At 42.5% G+C, this 26,052-nt stretch overlaps 1 protein-coding gene across 1 annotated transcript in view; it reads right to left on the bottom strand.

The window, feature by feature from the left end:
* Nucleotides 1-22,528, bottom strand: part of LOC125426255 — a 33,091-nt gene extending 10,563 nt beyond the window's left edge. Inside the window, exons 1-10 of the mRNA XM_048484516.1 lie at nucleotides 22,436-22,528; nucleotides 21,683-21,868; nucleotides 20,244-20,403; nucleotides 18,255-18,308; nucleotides 16,335-16,368; nucleotides 14,779-15,279; nucleotides 12,493-12,574; nucleotides 4,913-5,013; nucleotides 3,130-3,281; nucleotides 453-512 (exon numbers count right to left, since the gene is read on the bottom strand). Coding sequence (XP_048340473.1) covers nucleotides 453-512; nucleotides 3,130-3,281; nucleotides 4,913-5,013; nucleotides 12,493-12,574; nucleotides 14,779-15,279; nucleotides 16,335-16,368; nucleotides 18,255-18,308; nucleotides 20,244-20,403; nucleotides 21,683-21,868; nucleotides 22,436-22,528 — 1,423 coding nt within the window. The remainder of the gene's footprint in view (nucleotides 1-452; nucleotides 513-3,129; nucleotides 3,282-4,912; nucleotides 5,014-12,492; nucleotides 12,575-14,778; nucleotides 15,280-16,334; nucleotides 16,369-18,254; nucleotides 18,309-20,243; nucleotides 20,404-21,682; nucleotides 21,869-22,435) is intronic.
* Nucleotides 22,529-26,052: the final 3,524 nt, after the last annotated feature.

Genomic DNA, 26,052 nt, shown 5'->3' with positions numbered 1-26,052 from the left:
ATTAGGGGTAACATTTATATTTAAATAAATAAAGTTACATAAAATAATTTTGAATTCACACATTTCTGTTGAAATTTTGTGGGGCAAGAAGAGGAGAAGGAGATTATATCAAATATGAACTTAATTTTGAAATAAGCACTTTCTTTACATACACACAAAATGTGGATGTGTGCAGAGCGGATCCAAAAATATGCTTTCCACTAGGGCCAAGATATCTTTGTTATGCCTCTGATCAGCAGGAAAGAAAAAAAACCCAGATGAAATAATGTAAAGTTTACCAACAGCCTGTGGTGTTAAACAGAAATCACATGCCTTCAAGGTGTGAGGCAGTAACCAATAGTTTGTACATGCTAACAGTGAAAAAAAAACACAGAAGTAAGGCATGCAGCGCATCCCATACATACACAGATATTATGTCCCTGCATCACAGTTCCCTTGAACCTGGCACTTACCTGTACTTGCACCTATAAGTCCTTCAGTGCCGTAGAGGTCATAAAGATTGCGTTTGTAACCTGGAAGGGAGAATGAGGAAGATACTAATCTTGAACTTTAACTTGACTACATAAGCATTCAGCAGCACTGTTCCTGTTCTCTCCTAATCAAAAGAAAGGAGGAGTGAAAGAAGGAAAGCCCCACAATATGCCAAAGGGATAGACTCTAATGGGAGGGATTGTGAATGGGGTGGAGACTGAATAGCAGTTTATAGTGTGTTGGCTGTAATTTATTTATTTACTTAAACCATTTTATGCTGTCTTTATACCCAATCAGGGTCTTCAAGGCGAATAAATAAAAAATGAAACATTGAAACAATTAAAATACAGTTAAAATGTAAAAGTTAACAAAATATAAAAATTAACAACATGAGATGGAGAGTAAAAGAAAATTATTGGGCGTATGCCAGATGAATTGAAAACGTCTTCACCTGCTGGTGAAAGACACCAATAGCGGGAAACAGATGAATCTCCCAGAGTTGGATATTTCAAAGTTTTGGTGCCATGACAGGGAAGGCTCTTTCTTGGGTCACCATCCATCTAGCCTCAGATGGCAGGGGCAGGTGAAGCAGAGCCTCCATGGATGACCAGAGTGAGCATGTAGAAAACTAGTAAAGGTGCAGCAATACAGGAATGATATGGTCTCCTGATAATGCAAAATATAGCTGAGTGTCATTTGCATATTGATGGCAGTTGAGCCAGATCTCTGGATGGCCTTGTTACCCAAATTGGTCTGTTCTGTTCCCTTTCATGGCTGGGAAAATCATCTGGGAACAGACCTCATATGCAAGAGGTGGGAAAGGAATTTCACCAGTGTATACAGAGGTCTGTGCCCCCAAGAAATCCACAAAACTAGAATTAAGAGGGAAAGGGTTACAATTTTACTGAGGGATTAAAAATAATAAAAACACACTCAAAAGTTGCACGTGCACATACACACACACACACGAGAGAGTTTTAAGGAGCCTAGGAATTAGAGAAATGATTGCAACAGGAATAGAAGAGGGCGTTGAGGGGAAGGTGATGTTTACTGTTCCAGAAGTGAAGAGGTCCAAGGAGAGAACTAAAGGAGTGGCCAGCACTTCTCATGGGTATAAGGAGGACATCCAAGTGCACTTTGCCATGGATTTGGGGAGGTCTATATACAGGAAAAATGGACCCTCTGGCAATTTTAAGGGGGAATCTTCCTGGAGCAAAGCAAAGTTCTGTTCCCACCACTGCAGCAGGAGCAGGAGCAGCAGTTCTGTTCCCACCACTGCAGCAGGAGCAGGAGCAGCAGTGGCGTAGGAGGTTAAGAGCTCGTGTATCTAATCTGGAGCAACCGGGTTTGATTCCCCGCTCTGCCGCCTGAGCTGTGGAGGCTTATCTGGGGAATTCAGATTAGCCTGTACACTCCCACACACGCCAGCTGGGTGACCTTGGGCTAGTCACAGCTTCTCGGAGCTCTCTCAGCCCCACCTACCTCACAGGGTGTTTGTTGTGAGGGGGGAAGGGCAAGGAGATTGTAAGCCCCTTTGAGACTCCTGCAGGAGAGAAAGGGGGGATATAAATCCAAACTCTTCTTCTTCTTCTTCTCCCAGGCTTGGACAGTGCTGTTGGAAATGACTGGAATGGATTGAGGCCTGAAGCATCCAAGATCTGATGAGTTTTGGGCTGTGACAATTAAATCAAAACAGGGGCATTCCAAGTGTTGACGAGCTTGGATTGTTAAATAAAAGAAACTCTGTAAATTTAATGACCCTTACTAGTTGGACAGATTGATATTTGGGAGAAAGGGGTGCAAAGCAGTCTAGCTGGTTCACTGATGAAATCAAATTTGCAAGTCATTTGCAAGTTCTTTGTGAAGCCAGAGCCAGATGCAAGATCTCAAGGCTGGGCTGTTATGAACCAGATTCAAGAGGTTGTGCCCTCAGCAGGGGCATTGTCTGAAGCCATGCATTCTTAATTCAGGAGGGGAAAGAATGATGTCATGTGCCAGGCAGACCTTGATATCAAAGCTGTTGACTGAATATTGGCATTCACTTTACCCTTGTTCTACTCCTTAAATCTGGGCTGTATATGACATCAAGGTTATGACTCTGCTGGCCCCAGCAGAAATAGTCCCCTGGCTGACTATTGCTTGCCTGGGTAACTCAGCAGTTTTACATAGATATTGAAAAGCATGGGGAACAAGAACATTAGTCCCCCAGCACCACACTGAAACCTCAAAGTAGGAGTGGAACCACCAGTGCCTCCCAGTCCCAACTTTAACAGGCAATCCGGAAGGATACTTTGATCAATGGTATCAAAAGCCACCGAAACGTTCAAGAGAATTAACATAATTTCACTCCTCCTGTTCGTCTCCTGATGGATATCATCCACCAGGGTGACAAAGGCCATTTCAGTCCCATAACTTGTCTTGAAGTCAGATTGGAATAGATCCAAGCAATCTGCTTCATTCAGGAATCTCTGAAGTTGGCCAGCCACCACTCCCTCAGAGCTAGTCATCACTTTCACGACCTGCAGAAATAAGATCTTATTGCAGAGTGAGCAAGGGGTCATGAAGCATATCTTTACAAAAAAAAACCCTGATGCTGAATAAAACAAGGGAAGGCAAGCACTCAGGAAGCTACTCATCATATATTAAAGATCCTGGAACCTCTGCAGAAAATGTGAAAGGAAAAAGGGGCTGAACTCTTACTGTCTGATAGCACTTCATATGCTTCTGCTATCTCCTTGAACCTCTTCTCAGCATATTCCTTATTCCCTGGGTTTTTATCTGGATGCCATTTCAGTGCATTTTTTCTGTACCTGCAATATTCCAGAGGAAAGAAATGTGACTGTAGGCATACCATTAGAATAAACCATCACCACAATCAGATGATACCAACTGTGGGATCCTTCAGATTGGGATACTTATCTCTTGACAGCAAAATTAATCAGATTTGGAGGGGGTGTACTTGATCCCAGTTTTTCGGATAACTGAAAAGAGTGAGCCCTTACCCAAGAGGAGGATTTTATTCTAATTTAGGGACAGGATATGTTACATTGGATATGCTATAGTACACATTCAAACCCCACGATCTATTCATTCTGGAAGGCACAAGTTGCTCAAAAACTTTTTTTTTTAGCATGGCAACAATCACTTGTGTTTTCATAACCTCAAGGCTAGGCTACTGTAATGCTTTCTCTGTTTGGCTGACCTTGATCAGTTGAAAACATCAGCTGATACAGAATAGTACTGTTTATTTCCTTGCTGTGGTGGCACAGAGAGCACACTGTGTTTTCTTCCAGGCAAAATTTCTGGTGATTGATTCCCAGCTCTGCCGCTTGAGCTGTGGAGGCTTATCTGGGGAATTCAGATTAGCATGTGCACTCCTACAAATGCCAGCTGGATGACCTTGGGCTAGTCACAGCTTTTCGGAGCTCTCTCAGCCCCACACACCTCACAGGGTGTTTGTTGTGAGGGGGGAAGGGCAAGGAGATTGTAAGCCCCTTTGAGTCTCCTATAGGAGAGAATGGGTGGATATAAATCCAAACTCCTCCTCCTCCTCCTCCTCCTCCTCCTCCTCCTCCTCTTCTTCTTCTTCTTCTTCTTCTTCTTCTTCTTCTTCTTCATCAGTTGTATACCTCTATGTATCAGATTTGTCTTCTTCTCCTCTTGATTATATTATCTATGCACTGTTGAAATAGAAAAGGCACATAGACAGTTTTGGCAGCTGTCCCACAGTTGTGAAATTTTATATCCCTAGGGATCCATTGGCTCAATATTTTCTATAAGTTGGCTAAAACTTTGGGCGAACAGTAAAAAATCTGGGTCAAGCAAATGTGAGTAATTTGAGTATTTTATTTTATTGTGAGTGTTTTGAACTGCTGCTATTCACCTTGAGTCCTTGGTAAGTAGCAGAACGAAATAAAGAACAAACTGTACACCAACATGCAGCTATTATACAACCAAACATTAATTAGCATTTGAAACAGATACAACAGATTATGGTGGAGAGTACGGTGTAAAGTCTCTCCCTACCACACAAGCTTTTGGGTTGTCAGATACCCATATAATGACCTGGTTTTTAAAGGAAATGTAATATTAAAGTACAACAGCCATAATGCCTAAGAAAACTGTCACTAGGTAGCACTACTTAGACCTGCTGTTGTATATAAAAAATGTACAGTGCAATCTTTATGCAGAATTACTCCTGTGTCAGTTGACTTAGACTGGAGTAATTGCACAGGATGGCACTGTTAAACTAACAGTTTTGGACATTCCAAGGCAAAGTTCCCACAGCCATAGTGATAAAATGTTGCATTGTGTCTCCCCCTTCTCTCTTCCCCCCTCCCCCCAAATAGGTCACTGGGAACAGTAGAGAATGCTTTTTGGTACTTGGTATAATACATTGATACTGCATCTAGTGAAAGAGGTCTGGGAAAGGGGTACTTACGCCTTTTTAATGTCAATTGAAGAGGCAATTTGTGGAATGTCCAGTGCTTGGTAGTAATCGACCATCGTACTGTTTATACTGTTCAGAGGCAAGTTGTAAATCTGAAAAGAATATTTAGATCACTTGTGACTGTTTCTCAGGAATATCTTTGGTTCCTTAATGGGTCTCCACACACTGATTACTACAAATTTAAAAATTGCTCTGAGTACTGGATGGGCATGGCAAAAGCACAAATCTCAGTGCTTAAAAGAAGGAACAGATGACACTTTGACCTTTGTGGAAAGTAGTCTAGAATTATTATTAAGTTATAAAAATATAACTGCACCAAAAATTATAAAAGTATAGAATTTTTTGCTACTTAATTTGGAATATATCTGAGACTTTTAACTTTGCAGGGGATGTATTGTCGAAGGCTTTCACGGCCGGATTCAACTGGTTGTGGTGGGTTTTCCGGGCTGTGTGGCCGTGGTCTGGTGGATCTTGTTCCTAATGTTTTGCCTGCATCTGTGGCTGGCATCTTCAGAGGTGTATCACAGAGAGAAGTCACTGTGTCCAGTGAGAAGGGAATGCTTTAGTGGGGTATTCCTCACCCTTGGACATGAACAATATATACCGTGGTCTGGTGGATCTCAGGAGTTATGTAAGATCGAACCTGGCAGGTATTTGGTATGGAAGACTTCCAAGGAATACCAGGGTTGTGACACAGAGGCAGGCAATGGCAAACCACCGCTGAACATCTCTTCCCCTGAAAACCCCTCCAGAGTAGCCATAAGTCGGATGTGACTTGAAGGTGGGGCTGTCAACCTCCAGGTGGCACCTGGAGATCTCCCACTATTACACCTGGATCTCCAGGTGACTGAGATCAGTTCGCCTTGAGAAAACAGCTACCTTGGAGAGTGGATGCTATGTCATTATACTCTGCCGAGGTCCCTCCATTCCCCAAACTGGGCCCTCTCAGGCTCACCCCCCAAACCTCCAGGTATTTCTCAGCCCAGAGCTGGCAACCCTACTTGAATTTGGGGGGTGGGGGTGCTAGGGAGGGAGAAGTTTGGCACATCAATGTGAATTCTCCTTTTTGCCATTTTTAGCATATCAAGGTGAACTCTTTGCCATTATTAAGCGGCAAAAAGCAGGAAAACTACCTATTATAGCAATGCTCCAGCATTTTGTGAGTGTTCTGTGTTGTTACTGCTAATTCTTCAAAATTTTGTTATCCTCCTGTCCTGTACTAAAATGTGTACCTAACTGATTAGATTAAATATGTCAGGGCTAATACATTTGCTCCTTTTAAAACAAGACTATCTTTGCCACGTCTGTTATCTATTATGGGCAGACAAGAAATAATGCCATTGGATTTGAAAAAGGAGTTGTGGGACTGTCATACAAAGGTTAAAAAGTAGTTGGGATATTTTTTGGTCACACAAAAAGGCCTTAAATGTGGCTGTTAATATTATGACGATGCTGCTTCCAGCATTTGCCTCTGATTTAGTATCACGGTCACCTCTGCAACCACACATGCATGTATCTGTGCATATCTCACGCACTGTTTTGCTTGAGGGAAGGGGCTATAATGCTGTTAAGATGCCCCCGCATACAACCTCAATGCATTATTTAGGCACTAAGAGGAATTGATGTTAAAAGTGTTTGCTTCTTCGTGTGAAAGAACGGGGAACCTAGTCTAATACTTGAAAAGTCAGAAAATGCATAGGGTGACCATATACCTCAACCTAACATACTGCTTAGGATTATTGTGAAGGGAAAAAAATGTTGCTGAGCTCTTTGGAGCAAGATTGCTATACAAATACCATAAATAAAGGGGTAGGGTTCCCTGCTTTAGTTTCATTCATTTTAATTCAAATCAGCTACAACATCACCAGAAGCGACAGTCTGTATCAATTTTCTCTCCCAACCTTTTAATGTTTTACTTGCATACTTGCAGAGATAATAATGTCACGATAAAAGAACTGTGAAGAGATGTGTAGTGCTCAATCTCTTTAAAAAGAATGAAGGATGTACCTAAGTGTGCAACACTTGAAACCACATCCTCCAAGCTCAGCTCAGTTGCTCCCCAGATCTTTTCCATTTCACATGGATGCAATTGACGATTTACCAATTATGAGGTTCTCCTTCTTTGAACTAATTTTGCACCCAGAAAACCAAAACACTCTAAACTCACATGATAGGGCTCTTTCAGTCGTGGCCTCCAGAACTCCCTACCCAGGAAACTCATCTTTTTGTGCTTTGCATTTATGCCAGAAGACACGTGATGGCTGAGCTGAATTGATCATGTGCTACAATACCTTTCCTCTTGCTCTTTTGAATTCACTACCGATTGATGTTTTTATCACTGCTGCTATCTCGTTTTTGGTCCTACTAATTTTTGCTGTTTTTAAGAGTGAAATATTTGTATTAACTTGCTAGTTAAAAAAATATCAACAGGCTATCTTGATTGCTGTTTTAGTAGAAGAGTGAAGTTAGGAGGCTAAATAAATAAATTAGGAATTTTAATATTTTTATTTATCTAATTAATTTTTATTCTGTCTTTTTCCATATACATCCGAGGCATAAAACAAGTTCATCTCAGTGAAGCCACAGCCTTGAGTTAGAATGCTGGATTTTAGGACTAATAGACTATGAGAGAATTGGTAAAGTGAATGGTAAAGCGGTGAAGGCAAGAAGAAGCATGGAAGATTCTCGCAATAGTGCACAGATGACAATGAAACTGCTAAACAGTTTAGGAAATTAATTAAGAATTAGGGATAAGAACATTGTTATTACTAAAAATTCCTTATCCACCCTGATCTAGATGGCCCCGGCTAGCCTGATCTCATCAGATCTTAGAAGCCAAACAAGGTCAGCCCTGGCTAGTATTTTGATGCAAGACCACCAAGGAATATCAGAGTTGTTATGCAGAAGAAGCCAATGGCAAACCACCTCCATTAAACTCTTTTTGTGAAAACCCTACTGGTTTTCCATGTCAGATGCAACTTGATGGCACTTTATACCCACATTCTATACCCAGGATGAAAGGAGTCTTGTATACAGAAAAAGACTGATTTCTTTACTGTTAAGGCAACTCCTGGAAATCCAGCAAGCCATATACACAAAGATTATACTGATCCAAACACCAGCCTTTGTGAATCTGCAAAGAAACTGTGGCATTTCCTTTAATGCATTTTGTACAGGAACAAAATACAATTAGAGATTCCTAACAATACTGAAAAGTTGATCCTAACTACATTACATTGAAGGAAAATCCACTGAAATCAACATGCAAATCTATGCAAAATGAATTTGGGATTTAGCTCTATCAAAAACATGCTGTGTGGATTTGGGCACGTACTTTGCATATATTTGGACCAGTTACAATTCAAAATCCTGATACTGAACTTGCAAATCTAGGATCCCTACATTCTACTTTTATGTATCTGCATCTTTGGATGCTTATGGTTTATTTTACCCTTTCTTCAGGATCCATCTTTTGACTGTCTTGCTCTGGTATTCAAAATTAATTTAGAGACAGAAACAGAATCCATGGTGGCCACATTGTGGGCTCAGTACTTGTGACATTCCATACCTCTGAGAGCCCCAGCTTCTTCTTCTGGCTACTTTTGATATTGGGAAGGACAGTAGGAGCTCTCCATCATCCTTTTACATCTCTCTCTCAGGATGGTCATACGCTGCAGCCAATGGCTTGCTTGGCTAGATTGTGATGTCAGGAATATGAGGATATATGCTTCTGCTCATGGTAAAGGTGGAAACTAGCAGGAAAGCAGTTGAGGCATTCCAAGTCAGGGACTGGGTGGCACCGTGTGGTGACTGGGAACTAAGTATTGGGTGTGATCACTGACATAGATATGAAATTATACAGAATGTGTTTTATTTACCTATATTCATCCCACCTGTCTCCTCAATTGGGAGCCAAAGTAGCTTCCAACATTCTCCCCTCCTCCATTTGTCGTCCCAACAGCCCGGTGAGGTAGGTTAGGCTGTGGGTGTGTGACTGACCCAAGGTCACCCAGCAAGCTTCCATGGCAGAGTGGGGATTCAAACCTGGGTTTTTCAGATCTTAGGCTAACATCTTAAACACTATATCATGCTGGCCCTTCATTTGTGCTGTACTAGAAGAAGAAGAAGAAGAAGAAGAAGAAGAGTTTGGATTTATATCCCCCCTTTCTCTCCTGTAGGAGACTCAAAGGGGCTTACAATCTCCTTGACCTTCCCCCCTCACATCTATCACTCTGTGAGGTGGGTAGGGCTGAGAGAGCTCCGAAAAGCTGTGACTAGCTCAAGGTCACCCAGCTGGCGTGTGTGGGAGTGTACAGGCTAATCTGAATTCCTCAGATAAGCCTCCACAACTCAAGCGACAGAGCTGGGAATCAACCCCGTTCCTCGAGATCAGAGTGCACCTGCTCCTCGCCACTACGCCACTGCTGCTCCCCATAATCTGAAGTATGAAATGGATGTATGAAACTGCTAAACCGCATCTCTATAATTCAAATCATATTGTTAATGACAAGTGTGGTACAGAGGCGAAGAATGTTAGACTAGTATCCTGGGTTTGAATCTCCACTTGTACCATGGAAGCTCTCTGGGTGACTTTGGGCCAGTTACCTTCTAATCTACCTCACAGTGAGGATGAAATGGAGGACAAGAGAATGATGTAAGGTGCTTTGAGTTCCCATTGAGAAGAAAGGCAGGGTCTACATCAGGGGTAGGGAACCTGCGGCTCTCCAGATGTTCAGGAACTACAATTCCCATCAGCCTCTGTCAGCATGGCCAATTGGTCATGCTGGTAGGGGCTGATGGGAATTGTAGTTCCTGAACATCTGGAGAGCCGCAGGTTCCCTACCCCTGGTCTATATGAATCAAATAAAAATAAATAAATTATATTTGTCACTGGTTTCCCACCATGTCCAAGCACTAATGAGCCAATCATAAAAGCTTTTTTTCAGTGACATGGCTCTGGCATAGCATTCATAAAGTAATAATAACACAGAATGTCCTCACACAGATAGACTGTCCTCTCATCATGGAGGAATTACCACCCTTGTATACCCCTTATATATGATACCGAGGAGCAGGGATTTCAAATCAGATGGTTTGGTTTCCATGTCAGCCTGTAGATGTCATCATAATTAATAGTTAGGGCATATGAGGCACCATTAATTTTTACAGTAAAGGAAGCTTGAACCAGACTATTAAAAATATAATCTTGTATGGAGTTTTGCTGTGCTCTGCTTCTATTTGCTGAATAGAAAATGGCAACTATCCATAAAAATTGAGGTCAGAAAAGTCTTTTAAATGTTCAGGCACTCAATTGGCAGTGAAATTCTCTGTCCTACTGATTGTTTAGGTCACGAGCCTAATGCAATTAATAAAGGAATCAGTATTTTATGGATGAGAACTGCAAGCAGCTGTACGAACATTAGACTGAGACTGATTTCCAGGGATGGAAGGAGAGGGAACTGCATCTGGGGCACAATATTTTGCGTGCACCCCCGCCCCGCCCGATCTGCCCATGCCCCACCCCTGGGAGGTGGGATCTGCAGGGGCGATTTTCCACCCCATGTGCAGCCAATGGCCCGTGCCTGGGGCATAGTGCCCCCCCAGCCTTGTTGCAGCTTCACCACTGCTGCTTTCATACACGTGTCTTAGACTGCTTCGGCACATCCCTGATTTAATCTTATTGCCACTGCAAATGCAATGACTTTTGCAGCAATAGCAGAGCTTTTGTACAGGGACAATCCCCATGCTTTCCCTCACGTGCCTGCCTCCCCTTCCCCTGCTTCTGGCAAGTGTTTGGATGCTTTTTAAAAATCAATAGTAGAAATAGTTATGCCATATGTGCTACCAGTGACAATACTGCTACCAGGAAACAAAGAAAAAATAGTTGACAGAAAATCTGATAGGAGGGATGGAAAGTGTGAAGGGAAATGGTGGTGAATTTGGGTGTGGAGATGTGGAAATTGGCACCTTCCCATCCACTCTTTTCTCAACTGTGCTTTGACTGTGATCTATCTGGACCCTCATATCAAAACAGCTTTGGGGAAATCCTCAGCAGAGCCAAGGAAAGCCCAGAAGAAGGGTAACTGTACAGCAAAGTCATGTGAAAGCTCCAAAAAGAAACACTTCATTTTCAAAGGGACAACAGAGGAAAATTTCCATGTGGAAGCAAATTTAAAGAGCTTTTGAGCCTGTTAGCATGCATGTTACAAAAGACCAAAATGCAGTTTCAATTTATTTGTATCAGATTGGATGAATTGAGTGTGGAACTTCTGAGAAGGAGGCTATTGCCCAAAGAGTAGCAATCTGGAGACAGACAAATGGCTCTTAACAAGAGAGATTTTGAGGATTTGTGCTTTTGAGAGTCAAAGCTCTCTTTAGTGGTATCTAAGGTGCTATTGGACTTAAAATTAGATAATCCCTTTGGTGTTCCTAGATAACAGCCAAAGCTGCTTTCTCTCATGGAATACCATCTATTCCTTCCCAATTCCGACTTAATACTGAAGTGGTCAAATTATATCTTTATCATATAGGGTGTGATTCTGTTAGCATGGCAATTCACTTTTAACATTTTATTGTATATTTCTTCAAAAATCCCCTGCTGAGATTATTTTCTTTTTTTAATTTCAACAGAAATTGAGACATTCCCAATGAGTCCATGACAGAAACGAAACTTGAACACAAGTCTTCAAAATCTTCATTCAACTCTCCAAGATCTTCATTCAACTCTCCATGCATCAAGATTATTATAATCATATCATACTTATATCTTGCCTTAATTTTACTAGACCGAATCATGGTGGGTTGGGGGAGCCCAGTCTCTACCCATCCCACCAGCCCTTGAGTTGCCCAGCAGTTCAGTGCCAAAGTGGGCCATTTTCTGCATTGGTTCAGTATTACCCACAAGGACAGTAAAACCTTTCTGGCTTTGCCCTCACCCACATCAGCCTTGCAAAAAAAAATTGTTTCAAACCTTCCTAAAGAGATGAGGAAGAGACAATGGCTTTCAGTCTACAAACCAGTCCCCACTTCCAGCCCTGATCTATCTGTCTCCCTGAGGTAATATGATCCCATTAAGAAGTTCCCTACCAGCCATCTTCCAGCAATACTAATCTTATTTCTAATCTCTGACTAACTTCTCTTTCAGACCATTTTATTTGTATTACCTTTGTCTTATAGGCGTGATTAAATCAGCTTCCTTCCCACCTTCACGGACTCCTGAGCTTAGTATATCAAGCCAAGTGCTGAAACCATTAGTGTAACTACCCCAATACTTGTGTAATGTTCCCTTTTGTTTTCCCCAGGAAGACAAGAACCCCCCTTTTCCCAGGGAGATTAAGCTTTCTTAGGCCCCTTCTGCACGAGCCAATAAAGGTTGGGGACAGGGAAAAAAAACCATTTTGGGGGGGAACTTCACATGGCTCCTGCCCCTAAAGTGAGGCTGCCCCATGTTTAGTCCCCAAAATGGTTTTTTTTTAGAATTGCGCTATCCGCGATTCTCTTGTTTAAACCTGGCGTGCAGCCGCTCGCAAGCGAACAGGTGGCCCAGAAGCGTTTTAATTGGCCACGCTTGCCTTTTTCTTAAAGTCTCCACCTCGCAGCTGCGTGGCCACATGGACGTCAGCATGGCTGTGGGGGTCCATGCCTGCCTGCCTTCTACGCAGTCGAGGGAGGGAAGTAAAAAAAGTACATGCTTCCATGCGAAAGCAACCCTCGTTGTTTCCACGGGCTCTGTTTGCTGCCTGCATGGAGGCATACAACGAAAACAGGAGAGCAGGTTACTTTTTCCCGACAGCAACCTGCTCTGCCTATGCCGCGCGGAAGGGGCCTTAGTATGGTTACAGGGTCCACCTTCCCTATAAAATAGATGTTCACCCAACACTCAAGACCCAGTACTTCTGAGCTAACCTTTGCTTCAGTTGCACCGCATGCCATCTGCTTTCTACCCTGCTTCCTTTGAGTCTAGTGCAGGTTGCTAGACTCTGCTTCTTGGATCCAAAGCCTCTTCAGGATCTGATAAAGTATCACCCCTAAAAATCCCCCAAACCTTCTGCCTATCTCCAAACCTATCCACTCAACTCTATATACATCTTAGATCTGTGCAGAGGTGGAGCTACAAGGGGACAGGGGGGTGCGCGTCGCACCAGGCTCACGCCGGGGGGGAGGGGGCAACAAAAATTTCAGGGTTTTTATGCTGCTAGCCTAAAAACTGCGCTCCCTGCAGGCCAAAAACGGAAAAAACACTAAAAATACAAAAAACACAAACGAACATGGGGGGGGGGGAGGCAGCAAAACTCAGATTTTGCACCGGGCTCCATTTTCTCTAACTATGCCTCTGGATCTGTGTGAATTCTCTGCTGCTTTGGTTTGTGTGCTTGTACGTTTATTATTTTTTATGTTTCTTAATAAAACTGGTTAAACTTTTTAAAAGTTCTCCTGTGGATTTCTTGCTGAAGCCTATCTTTGTTAAAGTTGCCAACAAAGTTCTCAAGCTTGCCCAACCTCTCATTACACCAGGTCTGCCCCTCACTAATTTCCCTACACTAAAAAGGGCAGACCTCAGCATTTTGGGAAACATTACCCCACTAAGTGGGGTTCAGGGAGCTTTACATCACAAAATTCAACAATAATAACAGAGGACACAGCACAATTTAAAGTTCTCAGTAATGTCCCAATAAAACTGGTCCTAAAATAACTAAGAAACTGAATGATGATGGCATACATTGGCACCTGCAATATTATTTATGTTCCAAATTACTAATATTTTCTATAGCATGTCAGATTTAAAGAACCACCTGGTAGTTGTGTAACTTTAATAGTTGTGTCTGAGGAATTTTCACCACAGAGGTTGGGTTCAGCATGGTATGAGTAGCTCAAGCCATGGGTATCAGGAACAACGCAGGATGATAGTAGAAAGTCTGCTGGTTCAATAGCTAAGCTGTCCTCATCTACTTTATTTCTATGTATTGTGAGTTCTATCCCCCTGTTGTAATTGTTCCTATGGATTTGGAAGTTATGAACAAACATGGAGAAAGACAAGTTCCTTCCTTTATTAAACAGCTCTTTGCCATGCCCTAGTTGTACTTTGAAACATATGGTGATTTTATGCATGTTTTCAGAGGTAATTGGGAAATCACTTGAACCACCACTGTGAGCATCTTGAACAGGAGCATAAGACTGGTGGATTTAATATTTCAGTCTGCATATTTGATAATAGTTGGTTATTTAAATATGGAGAACAGGTCTTTCTATTCTGAGACTTCATATTGATATATGGAAGCAGATTGTTCCTGTTGTGCAACTGATATATTTTATTCCAGGCCTGGAGATTTGCCCACTGGTTTCCAGTCCAGCTTTGGGTTGCTGTACATGGCCTTCTGTTACCAAGTAGAGGGACTTGGACATTAGAGAATGGTGTTGTTTCACCCAAGAACAATTCGGCTGCATTTTCTCCTGGAGAAATACAAACAGTAGCTGGTATGTTCCATAAATAACCTGTCTCGTCGGCCTCAGTCATTAGTTCTTTGAACTGAAAAACTGCTTTGTTATCTCTCTCATCACACAGTTTACTGTTCTGCACAAGCATGTTGTGCAACTCTCTCACTTCTTTGTTGTTCCTCTCTTTATGCGGATATTTTGTCTGTACGTCCATCTTGTTTTTCCAAAAAAGCAATTCTCTCATTGGGACATCCATGTCACTTTCCCCAGCATGCAGTTTGCTTCTCTCAGTGAGCAGCTCACTCTTCTGGAAACATGTTCTCCTGTTTCCAACTTGCAGTGCACTCTTCTGAAATTGCCACGCAGTATTCCCAGCCTGTGTGTCTTGACTTATGGATGGTGAAACTTTTCTCCTAGTATACCTCAAATATCTGATACCTGATTCAGATTCATCAAGTAATTCTTTCTGCTCAGCATTGTGAATAGATCTCTTTATATGTTCAAATCTTGTGTAAGACCTGTTTTCCACAGTCAGAGATTTCTTGATCTTCATCTTGTACTTTCCAATGTGACCATCAGCCTTTTCTTTTAGAAGTTCTTTCTTTGTGTGCATCTCAGACTTACCATTATGTTTTTTCTTCTTCCCTGAATAGAGCTTATCCTCCCTGATACAAGGCTCAGTTTTTAACTTTGGATGTTTTTCTCCCCCAGTATTGATCTCCCAGTATTCATACTGCTTGTCCTTTCCGGGGAAGGGCTTATTCTTCTTACTTTGGGACTTAGACTTCCAAGTGTAGCACTCACTATTCTCAGGAAAAGGCTTTTTAATGGACTGGCTTTGGGCATGCTGCTCACGTGTCACAGCTGGCAGGCCATTTCTTCCATCTTGGGACTGGTGCTTCTTGGCCGCCAAATCCTCCTTCCTAGGAAACAATTTGTTTTTCTGATTGTTTTTATGGGACTTACTGCACATATATGACTTAAGGAACTTGTTAGATTCAGGACTCGTATCTCTTGACTCAAAATTTGACTTCAAGGTACGGTTTTCAGACTTGGAACTCGACTCAAAACTTGACTCCCTAGCCTGCCCAAATAACTCTTCAGACTTTTGGCTAAGGTTGTCCTTGGAATACAGTTCATGACAAGATTCAAAGGTTGACTCCTCATATGCAAAGAAGGACTCACTGCTTTTCTCAGAACTCAGACTGTCATCAGAACTTAGCTTGTCTGCCTTGGCATGAGGTTCCCTCTTTGTCATGCTGATCTTGCCATCCCCGCAAGGAGGCAACACTTCTGAAAGAAACTAGCATTTTAGTCTCCTTTAAAAGGCCATTTGGATAGTGGCTGATATTTGTAACCATCTCATCTGATTATTTGAGCAGGCAAAAACAAAGTGGCTGTTGAAGAGCACTTCAAGGTCACTCAGGCCTTTCTTAAGTAGCCCCTTACCAAACCATCCAGTAGTACATGCTGCATTAAGGAGTTCCAATTGTTAGAGGCTGGTTGAGAATTTGTGCTACTGGCCAAAAAGTCAGGAAATGTCTAGTGGTTTATTTGTTTATTATCTCTGTCTCTTGGGTTCAGCATAGGGAACAGCTGTTTTAAATCACCCAAAATGAATTATAGTTAAAGATCCAGATAAAAAAACACACCATCTCCAGGCTAAACTCAGCATCATCTCCTGAAAATCTCAAGCTCCAGAGGGGGGCATTCTAAAAGTGGGGAACAGCCTATGAGAATGGTTTTCTGCACAAGACATTGTGTCTCATGTTTTCTCTCATATTCTTATCCTATCTTTTTTTCCAAGGATCTCAGGAGGGCATACAAGTTTTTCCTTTCTTCCAATTATTTTTACAACAACCCTGTGAGCTACATTGGGGGGGGGGGGCAATGGTCTGTATCCAATGACATTCAAAAGACTCAGGGGCACTTAGTTTTCTTTGGAGGGTGGGGGTGATTTCTGCAGATTCCCACTTGCCATTTCACATTCTTGTTCCTGAGGGTCCACTGACCTTCAGGAACAAAAGAGGGGGGCTCAGTTGGCTTCAGAAAATGCTAGGGGACTTCATTTTTCCTTACTATATACTTGGATGCAGGCCAATGTGTCTGGCCCAAGACCAGCCAGGAAGCTTCACAAATGAGTTGAGATTTCAGCACAGGGTCTCAACTCATATCACTGCCCTATGTTGACTAATATCACATCTGGAGAAAAGGTAATCTGTTAGCAAAGTACCAACTGTTGAAATTTTTTTGTAGGCCACACCAGCATTGGAACTGTAGTTTGACAACAATAAAAGGCCTGCTGTTGTATTCGGTACCAGCCACAGCCTTAGAACAGTCATCAAGGGAAGTTCTGCATAGTCAGGGATATAAAGACATGAATAGTGATGCAAGAAGAAGAGCACTGGATGGAGCAACCCATGTTGTGGGAAATGACTTCTGAAAAGCTGTAGTGATTTGAGATGGAGTGCCTGAGGAGTCAGGGTATGATAACAGTTGGATTACCAACCTCCCTCCCCCAACAGAATTACAATTCCTCTCTATATAAGAGATCACTTCCCATGGAGAAATGGCTGCTTTGGATGGTAGACACTATGGCATTATACCCTGCTGAGATCCATCTCATTCCCAAACTCTGCCCTTCCCAGATTCCGCCCCCAAATCTCCAAGAATTTCACAATCTACAACTGGTAAACATAGATGGCAGTTTCAGCAGAAAGCATGTCAGCATGTCACCTCCAGCCAACTTGGGGAACAACTAGATATGCTCATGTTATAAACTTAGCAGCTTCCCAGAACATTGCGTTATTATGCACCAGTTGATTTCTGTTGTGTACCTTATCAACTAGAGGCAACAAAAATGTTGTTATATTAATCGTGTTACTTCTGGTTGACCAAGATATAATACAGGTTGATTGAGCCATTTCAGTGAGATTAAAGGATCACTAAATGTCCTAAATTTGAAGAGCTTTTTTACGGTTATGCTCTTTTTCCTTTCTTCTGAGCAGTGAATGCGACGCGCACAGGAGTACTGTGTTCAGTTCTGGTCGCCACATCTCAAAAAGGATATCGAAGAGATAGAAAAGGTGCAGAGAAGGGCAACGAGGATGATTGAAGGATTGGAGCACCTTCCTTATGAGGAGAGGCTGCAGCGTTTGGGACTCTTTAGTTTGGAGAGGAGACGTCTGAGGGGGGATATGATTGAAGTCTATAAAATTATGCATGGGGTAGAGAATGTTGACAGAGAGAAATTTTTCTCTCTTTCTCACAATACTAGAACCAGGGGGCATTCACTGAAAATGCTGGGGGGAAGAATTAGGACTAATAAAAGGAAACACTACAATATAGCATTGTGCGGTTGGTGTTTGGAATAATATGCGCAGAAGAATTGGTGATTACACCTAACCTGGATAGCTTTAAAAAGGGCTTGGACAGATTTATGGAGGAGAAGTCAATCTATGGATACCAATCTTGATCCTCCTTGATCTCAGATTGCAAATGCCTTAGCAGACCAGGTGCTCAGGAGCAGCAGCAGCAGCAGGCCATTGCTTTCACATCCTGCATGTGAGCTCCCAAAGGCACCTGGTGGGCCACTAGAGTGCCCGAATCGCTGGACTAGATGGACTCTGGTCTGATCCAGCAGGCTAGTTCTTATGTTCTTATGTTCTTATGTACTCTGGTGCCTCAATCCCAAACTACACATTGCAAGGAAGTTGCTACCGCTGACCTTCCCCAGTACAGTTTAAAGAAGGCACATAGTTTAATGTCCTCATAATTAGAATTCCTTCCTCCACCCCCCACCCCTACCCCCACCCCCCAGGCAAGCAGAGTTACATATACTTCCCCCAACTTTCCCCTGAGGCTTCAAGTGAGATGACTGACTCACTAAATCCCTCACCTGTTTCTTTCTGTATATCCTTGAGGGAGTCATCATACAGGTCACGCTTGTTCTCTGAAAGGCAAAAGATATATTCTGAGATTAGCCACTTCTGACCACCCTCCAGCACCATCTCAGAAAGGAGAGGCATGAATTTGTCATGGTATTCTTCCCTAGTGAGCAGCTGTTTGACATTATTATGGTAGATGGGAGCATAGGAGTCTTTCAAAATTCCTGGAGGTGCAAGGTGACACTACATCTGGAAGGCTTATGGGAGGATCACTTGCACAAATACAGCAAAACCAGGCCACCCACACATGAATTATGGGTCTCTACAATCTTGGGCAATTTCCACTTATACAGACAGATAAGTTTTTTGTAATTTAACCACAAGTTTTTTAAAATCCAACAGAAACAACCAGATGAGAACTGAACATGCACCAAAAGGCATAAAATGTTGATAGTAGTTGAGATTCAGTAAGAGGGGGAAAACACAGAAAGAAAGAGCAGGGAACACTAAAACGCCTTAAAGAATTATGGAAGGGCAGATGTTTCAGATGTTGAATTTCCAGATATCTCCTCATGTAATTCCTCATGGACCTCCAGCTTGTATAAGGATGCTCTCTCATTGACTGCCTCTGGGCACCTACTATATTGGCCAATTGTCTGAAGACTGTGGTGAAGTGGATGAAGCACAGCTGGTTGAAACTAAATCCACTGAAGACAGAGGGCCTATGACTGGGGAGGGGAGAATTGGGGATGGGCATCCAGCTTCCAGCTCTTGACAGAGTGCAATTAACATCTGTACCATCCACCGAGAGCCTGGGTGTGATCCTAGATACCTCCCTTTCTATAGAGACACCCAGATCACACATCCAGCCAGAATGGTATTTGTTCATCCACACCAGGCTAGGCAGCTGATTTCCCTACCTGTCTTGGCTTGGCCTTGCCATGGTGGTCCATGTAACAGTCTCCTCCAAATTAGACTTCTGTGACTTACTTTATGCAGGGCTACCCTTGACACTGTTCCGGAAACTCCAGCTGGTTCAGAATGCAGCATCATGGGGTCCTAGCAGGGTTCCCATATTCAACCAGTTCTTTGACAGCTGTACTGGCTCCAAGTGTACTGAATCAGGTTCAAGGTGTCGGTATTTCCCTTTAAAGCCCTAAAAGATCTGAGACTGTTACATCTGCAAGACCGCATCTCCCAATATACCCCTCCAAGTGCTGCACTTAGCTAATAAGAACTTGCTGAAGATCCCTGACCTGAAAACTCTCCAGCTGACTTCAACCCAGGGCTGGAGCCTTTTTGACTCTGACCCTGGCCTGGTGGAACACTCTGTCTAATGAGACCGGCACCCTGTGGGATTTATCACATTTCCTCACGCCTGCAAGGCAGAATTGTTCAGCCAGGCATATGGTTGAGGGCAGCAGCAACATTCCATCTTAGCTGGTGTCTCCTCCTTTCTTCCACTTTTCATTTTCTTTATGGGTTTATTGATTTTATGCTAGTTATTGAGGTTACACCCAACCCTGTTGGTATGTATGGAATGGGCATAATTTTTGTGAAAATCAGGTTTTTATCTAAAGTTATTGAATTTTTGTATTGTTAGTTTTAATTGTATTGCTTATTTGGTATTCATCACTTTATCTGGTGGGGAGAGTGGTTTAGGAATTTAATAGATCTAATCTAATTGAAATCTAACATGACAAAGTACATAGTTGACATTACATAATCCCATGGTTCACTAATTTGGAAATGATTCCAAATAGGTATCATAAAAGAATGGGATATAATACGCATTAATCTCCTATATGTATGGTCAAAACAGTTTCTCCATTTAGCAAATAGTGTTGTAAGGAACTCACTCAGCAAAAATGCCCCCCAAGCACAGCAAAGCTTTAAAAGACTATGTCGCTAAACAGCAAGAATAAGTTCATATATCACCATGAATACACCAGCTAAAGGGTGAGCAGGATTGGAAAGAAAGGAGGCGGCTTCCCCCTTACTGTTGGACAGCAGTTTGTACGCTTCCATTATCTCCTTGGACTTCTCTTCAGCTTCCTTCTTGTTATCTGGGTTTTTATCAGGATGCCATCTCTTCAGTTGCATTCTGAAGCTGTTTAGTTCCAGGAAAGACCACAAACAGATTAGACTGTCAGAAACAACCTGTTTAAACACACCAAGCTTCCCTTGGGGTCAAAAACAAAGAAGAAAATACATCACCAGACCCTCTCAGCATTAATAAAATGCTAATAAAAACCATGTAGCAGGGAGTCAATTCAGAAAGGGTTTATTTCTTTCTTAGCTACTGTTTAGTTTTACCAGTCAAAACCACCACTCCCCAGGCTGATATTTGCTTTAAAAGGAAAATTATGGGCCATCGAAGTGATGCCTGCATTGTGCCCCCCCCCCGCCCCCTGCCCCCCGCTCCACCTGGTGCTTAGTGTAACCTTGGGAGGGTGCATTTACAATAACGGAAATGGTGCTAGCACCATGGTCCTGATACAGATCCATGGTCCTGATACAGATCCTTGGGAGGATGCATTTACAATAACGGAAATGGTGCAAGCACCATGGTCCTGATACAGATCCACCATCCATGCAGCTTTTTTGCTGCTAAATTATATATCTGGGAATCCAGGCATCTGTTTCTGTAGGCAAGGTATATCAGTCACTGAAAAGCATCAAGAAGGGTACAGAGAAGGTGTATACTGGACAGTTGGAATGTCAGATTCTCTGAAGATTGACTTACACTTTTTTAATGTCATTTTGGGATGCAGTTTGGGGAACACCCAGGATTTTGTAATAATCTATGTTGTCTTTTGCCATCCTGTACAGAGTTTTGAAGGGGTTGTGGGGAGTCTCGGTAGACCCATGCAAGATGGAAACAGATTGGTGCTGTTACACCTGGACCTATGAAACAGAAAAGAAAGCAAGAACTAGCCAGCTGTTGAAGAGAGTGGATACTTGGCCTTCAAATAATTCCCCCTTGAATTTTGGATTCATGTTGCATCATTGGTCTTAACCAGCAGCTGATCTACATCACCTGTAGTGCAAACATGTGGGGATTATAGCCAGAAGCTACAATGGTCAGAAAAAAGATTGAGATTTGGAGAAAGATCCATGAGAGGTTATAAAAACAAAATGACCTGTACTATCTAGAACAATCTCTACCAAGGCAAGGAACATAGTAGGAAAAATAGCACAGTCCTCCAGATGGTAAACATTGTACTACTGTAAGCTATTAGCTTCTTCATAGCTGGAAACATCACATCTGCCAGCCTGTTGTGGAGGATTTTCTAAACTGCTAGAAGAGGGAACAGGATAGTTTCACTTCTCTAGCCATGTTCAGCAAGAGCCTCAGTCTGACAAAGCCCTGTTCTACTTAGCAGAACTGAATCTGGCTTTATTTGTCAAAGGGCAATTGCTTTCAGGAAGAACCCACCGAACTCAGGTTGATTTTGTGATGTCTGAAAGTGCCTTGCTGGACAACTTCACAAAGTATCTTAAGTTCTGAACTGTTGGGTAAACCCCATACCATACCTAGCAATATTTTCCTGGCTGTGTTATTGCCACGTCCTTTGGCATTACCATTTTCCATGTAGGCAGAGCCATATCCCTCTGAAGGATTCTGCCCCGCATAAGGAAAGGGGAAGCTGATTGTGATGTCAGGGGCTTTGCACTCTGCCTTCATGATTTGTGGTTGGTTAGCAACAAGCAAGAAATGTGTTAAGTCCTTTTCAGATCTATCCATCAGTTGTGTCACACAAAGATAAATAGGCTGCAACAAAGTTTACAGCTCCAGCCAAGCCAACAATCTATATCCAGACCAGTGATTCCCAACCATGGGCACCATGGCACTTTCCAAGTGGGTTTCCAAGTGTTCGTTTGCTTCTTTGGCAAAGCATCTCTTTTCAAAAACAAAGAGCCAAGCCAGGCTTTCCTCCACCTCATTAGAAATGGATACAGCCACTATGCATAGCATCCTGACAACAACAAAGGGGCTAACTAGGTGTCACCTTCAGTAATGCCACTGACGGGAAGACATTTACATCCCGCATGACAAAAGTGTCTCCATTGCAGTTTCATTGCTCTGCAAAAGGACCATATCTGTATGGCTAAATTCTTAATAGCATTCAAGAATGTTTTCTTTGTAGATATTACATATACATCACCTATTTTATGGCATGTCTCTAACCTCTTCCACCGACATGCCAGGTAGATCCACCTCTGAAACCTCCAGTGTAACTGTTTGCTTCCCTCCAAATCCCTGGAACCCCATTCCCATCATCCTCCGACCACCACAACAATGTCGATAGAAATACCAGGTATCTTGGTTTAGGTGTAGAGGATCCATTTGGCACCAATCAACCTGCAAAGCTTTGTGTTCCTTTGACTGGTTCCTAAGAAGCAAATTATGTCAGTTCTGATGAGTTTCCTGTGTTTGGTGCTTATTCACAAACGATGGTTTCTTTAAAGGCTTGTGACATGATGGGGGTGATTTTTCTAAATGTTTTCTTATTGGCAATAATGGTCCATTTCCTTGAGGCTAGATACTGTTAGGTTATCTACATGGGGCTGCCTTTGAAGACAACTTAGAAAATTCTATTAGTGCAGAATGCAGTTGTCTTGTTGCTGGCAGGAACTAAAAATTCAGCTGTATTACTTAGATCTTGAAACATCTGCATTGGCTGTTGGTTTGTTTCTGAGCTCAAATTCAATTCAATTTAATAATTTAGCCTTTAAAATTCATGATGGCCTAGGATCGTGGTGGCGAATCTATGGCATTCCAGATGTTCATGGACTACAATTCCCATCAGCCCCTGCCAGCATGGCCAGGTACTGATGGAAATTGTAGTCCATGAACATCTGGAGTGCCATAGGTTTGCCATCACTGGCCTAGGACCTATGTTCTGGGTGACCACCTCTCCTGGTATGAGCCCTGGAGAGTGTTGTGCTTGGCACAACAGGAACTGCTTATGCTCTCAACTATGGAGGCAGGGAGGATGGTTTTAGCTCATACTTGGGCTTTTCAGTAGCAGTTCCAGTCTTTGGAATGGGGTACATATAGAAATGCTGGGACTTCAATATCTGGTGATCTTTAAGGGGGGAAAAACCTAAGTGAATTACATAAAAACAGTTTTAAAAATATATCTGTGGTTATACTGATTGTTTGAATTGTTGTTCCTAGTTTTAATGTATGGATGTTATCTGTATATCTGGAAATTGCTTTCAGTATATAACAGAAATAAAGTATATAAATATTTTAAATACCTGGAGATTTGGGGTTAAAGCCTAAAGAGGGTGAGATTTGTGGAGGGAAGGGACTTCAACAAGGTATAATGTCACAGAGTCCACTTTCCAAAGCAGCCATTTTCTCAAACTGAACTGATCTCTGTCACCTGTAGTTCAGTTATAATAGTGGGAGATCTCCAGCTTCTGCCTGGAGGTTGGCAACCCAGCTAGTAGACACAATCTGCGGAAAGCAATGGGCTGGGCTCTTTCCTGTCCTATTCATTTAGTATACCCTTCCCCACTCTTTCCCCAAGGTGATCAGGATGATGTGCACAGGTCTTCCAATTTCTTCCATTTTATTTTCACAAAACCTTGTAAACTGGGGTGAGGTTGTTTTACAGAATGCCCTGTAATCTGTGAGTGCCATTTCACTTTGGGCCTTCCAAGGGGTTGAGACTATGGGAACGCTTGAGAGCAATTAGTACTTTCTCTCCTATTTCCTGTCTTTCTACCAAGAGAGAAACTTCTTGGAACTAATGTGAGGGTTTTGTAGCCCCCAAACTCTCCATAGTGTTATGTCCAAAGTGGAGTGCATTGCTCCGTAGGGCGTGTGGCGACAAAGGCCTGCTTTGACCTGCAGGCTCTATTCCACCCAACCTTCTCCCAGGGGCTCTCAGCTCCTCCTTGAGGGGCTTCTCTCTCTCTGGTGACTGCTGCCACCATCTAACCTTCATAGGAATTTCTCACCGGGGAGGATCACGGTCCCCCAGTTTCCTTTCCAACTCTGAAGCTTTGCCTCTGTGTTTTTTACCTCCCCATTTCTGGGTACCCTAGGGATGGTTTATGGCCTGGACCACCCCTAAGGAATAGCTGTTTGCCAACTGCCAGCCTTCCCTCCCTCCAAGCACCCCCTTCATAAAATAGCATTTCCAAGATGATGGTTTGTGTGGTACAGAGAACTGCTACCAGCATCCAATGCTAAAAATATTTATTAAAAAGAGAATATTTACAAGCATATGTTTAGCACAGCACCAGATTGAGCAAGGGATTCAAAAGAAATGAGGGATAAACACAATTCCTTTAGAAGAAAAGACATACTTTACATATCTTATTAGTTGCTAGAATAGGGAGGCTCTTAAGCTTAGAATGTTACAGATTCTCCATTACCTGGAAGATGTCCTTCAGCAGCTTGGGTGAACTCATGGCCAAAATAGTGGTGTCTGCCAGAACTCAGGCAAGAGCTCTATCCCCTTCAGTGGTCCCAGCTAGATTAGCCCTTTCCTCTCTGCTCCCAAGTGTTTTATTAATTCCCAATCCCCACCCCCTTGACCTTGTCAGCCTGGGTCAAGGAAGACAGAGTCGTTCCCTCAGGCACATGGTTGGAGCAGCCATCGAAATATCTGGCCTCCCCTCACCCCTTTCCATTTTTCCATTTGGCTAATATTACGTTTATTCCACCCGTTACAGGATTGTTGTATCTTTGCCATCTGGACAAAGCAGTTGTAATTTATTGGAATTTATTTATTGAAATGTTTTAATTTTTAGATAATTCTCCAAAAGGGGGAGGGCAGCCCAGTAAATCAAATCAACTAAAAAAAATAAAATTTTCCTACTAGTACCAAGTACCTTCTTCCTGAGGCTCTTTTACCCTTTTAAGACCTCTAAATCTGTGTTACCTGCTTTGAGAAAGGGAAGGGGGGGGTGGGGCTTAATCTATCCCACTGGCTTTTGCTTCCTGTATTAGAATTTCTAAAAAGGCAGCTGGACAAGGAGGAAAAAAGACGCTTAAACAATCCAAACCTCAGGGGTGTGGGAGGAAGAGGAGTTTGAATATATACTCACCTTTATCTCCTGTAAAGAGACTCAAAGGGGCTTACAAACTCCTTTCCTTTCCTCTCTTCACAAAAGACACTTTGTGGGGCAGGTGAGGCTGAGACAGTTCCAAAGAACTGTGACTAGCCCACAGTCACCCAGCAGGAATGTGTAGGAGCGGGGAAACAAATCTAGTTCACCAGATAAGACTCAGCCACTCATATGCAGGCATAGGAAATCAAACCAGGTTCTCCAGATTAGAGTCCACCTGCTCTTAACCACAACACCACAGTAGTGATTTCTTCACAGGCTGAAAGGAAGTTATTTGCCAAGGTCATTCAGAGAGCTTCATAACAATCAGGGACTTGAACTTGATTGTCCCAGGCCTAATCCAACACTCTGACCACTAGTACGCAGACCCTATTGTTCTCTTATTTTCTAGGGCTAATTAGTTTGGAATACTCATGTGATCAGTGAGGGAAGCATATTATAATTGATCAAAAATCACAGCAGTGCAGGATGTCAGCAATCTCAAGATACCAAATAAAAGTTAATACAAAAGCAAATAAGTCCAATCTCTTTTGCTTGTCTTTAGTTTTGCTGTCTAAAGACCAGATAAATGAATGACAGATTGCATAGAAGGGGCAGTTCCACTGCTGCAATAGATTTTCAGAGTCAGATATCACAACATGTGTATGCTTTTGTTTTGGAAAAACTCAATTGTCTCCTAGGCAATTGACAAAGATACCAAGACCAACATCACTGTTC

The sequence above is a fragment of the Sphaerodactylus townsendi genome, linkage group LG02, assembly GCF_021028975.2.
Source record: "Sphaerodactylus townsendi isolate TG3544 linkage group LG02, MPM_Stown_v2.3, whole genome shotgun sequence".
Classification (NCBI taxonomy): Eukaryota; Metazoa; Chordata; class Lepidosauria; order Squamata; family Sphaerodactylidae; genus Sphaerodactylus; species Sphaerodactylus townsendi.
The sequence above is the reverse complement of the archived record's forward strand: the minus strand, read 5'-3'. Positions and strand labels throughout refer to the sequence as shown.